At 65.1% G+C, this 966-nt stretch overlaps 1 protein-coding gene across 1 annotated transcript in view; it reads right to left on the minus strand.

Annotated features, from left to right (window-relative positions):
• Positions 1-966, minus strand: part of RBFOX3 (RNA binding protein, fox-1 homolog (C. elegans) 3) — a gene marked incomplete at its 5' end in the record, with an annotated part of 19,388 nt that overhangs the window by 16,449 nt on the left and 1,973 nt on the right. Inside the window, one exon of the mRNA XM_006753444.2 lies at positions 776-868. Within this exon, the coding sequence (XP_006753507.1) occupies positions 776-868 (93 nt within the window). The remainder of the gene's footprint in view (positions 1-775; positions 869-966) is intronic.

The raw sequence follows: 966 nt of genomic DNA on the forward strand, positions 1-966 counted from the left end.
GGGGAAGGGTCCTGCTCTCCAGGCCTCTAGGCCCGGGCACTGCCCAGGGGCAGGAGGAGGAGGAGGAGGAGGAGGAAGAAGGCCCCTTGGGAAGGGAGCAGAGAGCAGGCTGGGCGTGGAACCCAGGAAGGGGCCCCGAGTCAGCCCTGGGGGGCCTTGGGCCACAGCCCCAGGTGCCACCAAGGGCTGGGCCAGAGCCTGGCCAAGTCAGGGCCCCCACTTCTCTGTCCTTGGAACCCTCCCCCAGACCTCTCCAACGGGCTGCGTGCTGGCCGCTGAGCCCGCCCTCCGCCTCCCCTGGCTTTTTGTCTGGACCTTGATTCCTCTTCCTGCTGCTCCTCTGGGCTGGGTCCCCATCTAGGCCCTGGCCACTTGCTGCTGACCCTGTCGGGTGAGGGCAGGCAGCATGGGGGGGGGGCAGGATGCAGCTGCTGCTCCCTGTGCGGGGCGTCGGGGACCAATGGTCCCTTCCAGCTGGAGGGCAGACTGGCCTGGCCGTGGTCCTTGGAGCTGCCAGGCCTCACATACACAACTTCTGGGGTCCTCCCGGGGTCTGGCTGACCCCCCAGGTGGGGGTTCTCATTCAGGAAGGAGAGACAGATAAAAGAAAGGGGGGACCCTGGCGTCTAGACCCACAGGACAGAGATGGGCTGGGCTCTGGCCTCAGTGTGGCCCTGCCCTCACCCCAACTTCCTGTTCCGGGGGGGTTGGGGGGACCCTGGTCTGGTGCAGAGAGCTGGGTGGGTGTCACCCCACAGCACACTTATCTGAGCACCTCAATTTTCCGTCCCTCTACGATCGTCCCGTTCAGCTTCTCCCGGGCTCGGTCAGCATCTGAGCTAGTTTCAAAAGTTACAAACCCAAAGCCCTGTGGGCAGAGAGGGACAGACACGGGGAGACACAGGATGAGAAGAAGGAAGAGAAGGAGGGAGGGGCAGGGCAGGGGGAGGGGGAGAGAGGGGGAGA

The sequence above is a fragment of the Myotis davidii genome, unplaced genomic scaffold, assembly GCF_000327345.1.
Source record: "Myotis davidii unplaced genomic scaffold, ASM32734v1 scaffold991, whole genome shotgun sequence".
In the NCBI taxonomy this organism is placed as follows: Eukaryota; Metazoa; Chordata; class Mammalia; order Chiroptera; family Vespertilionidae; genus Myotis; species Myotis davidii.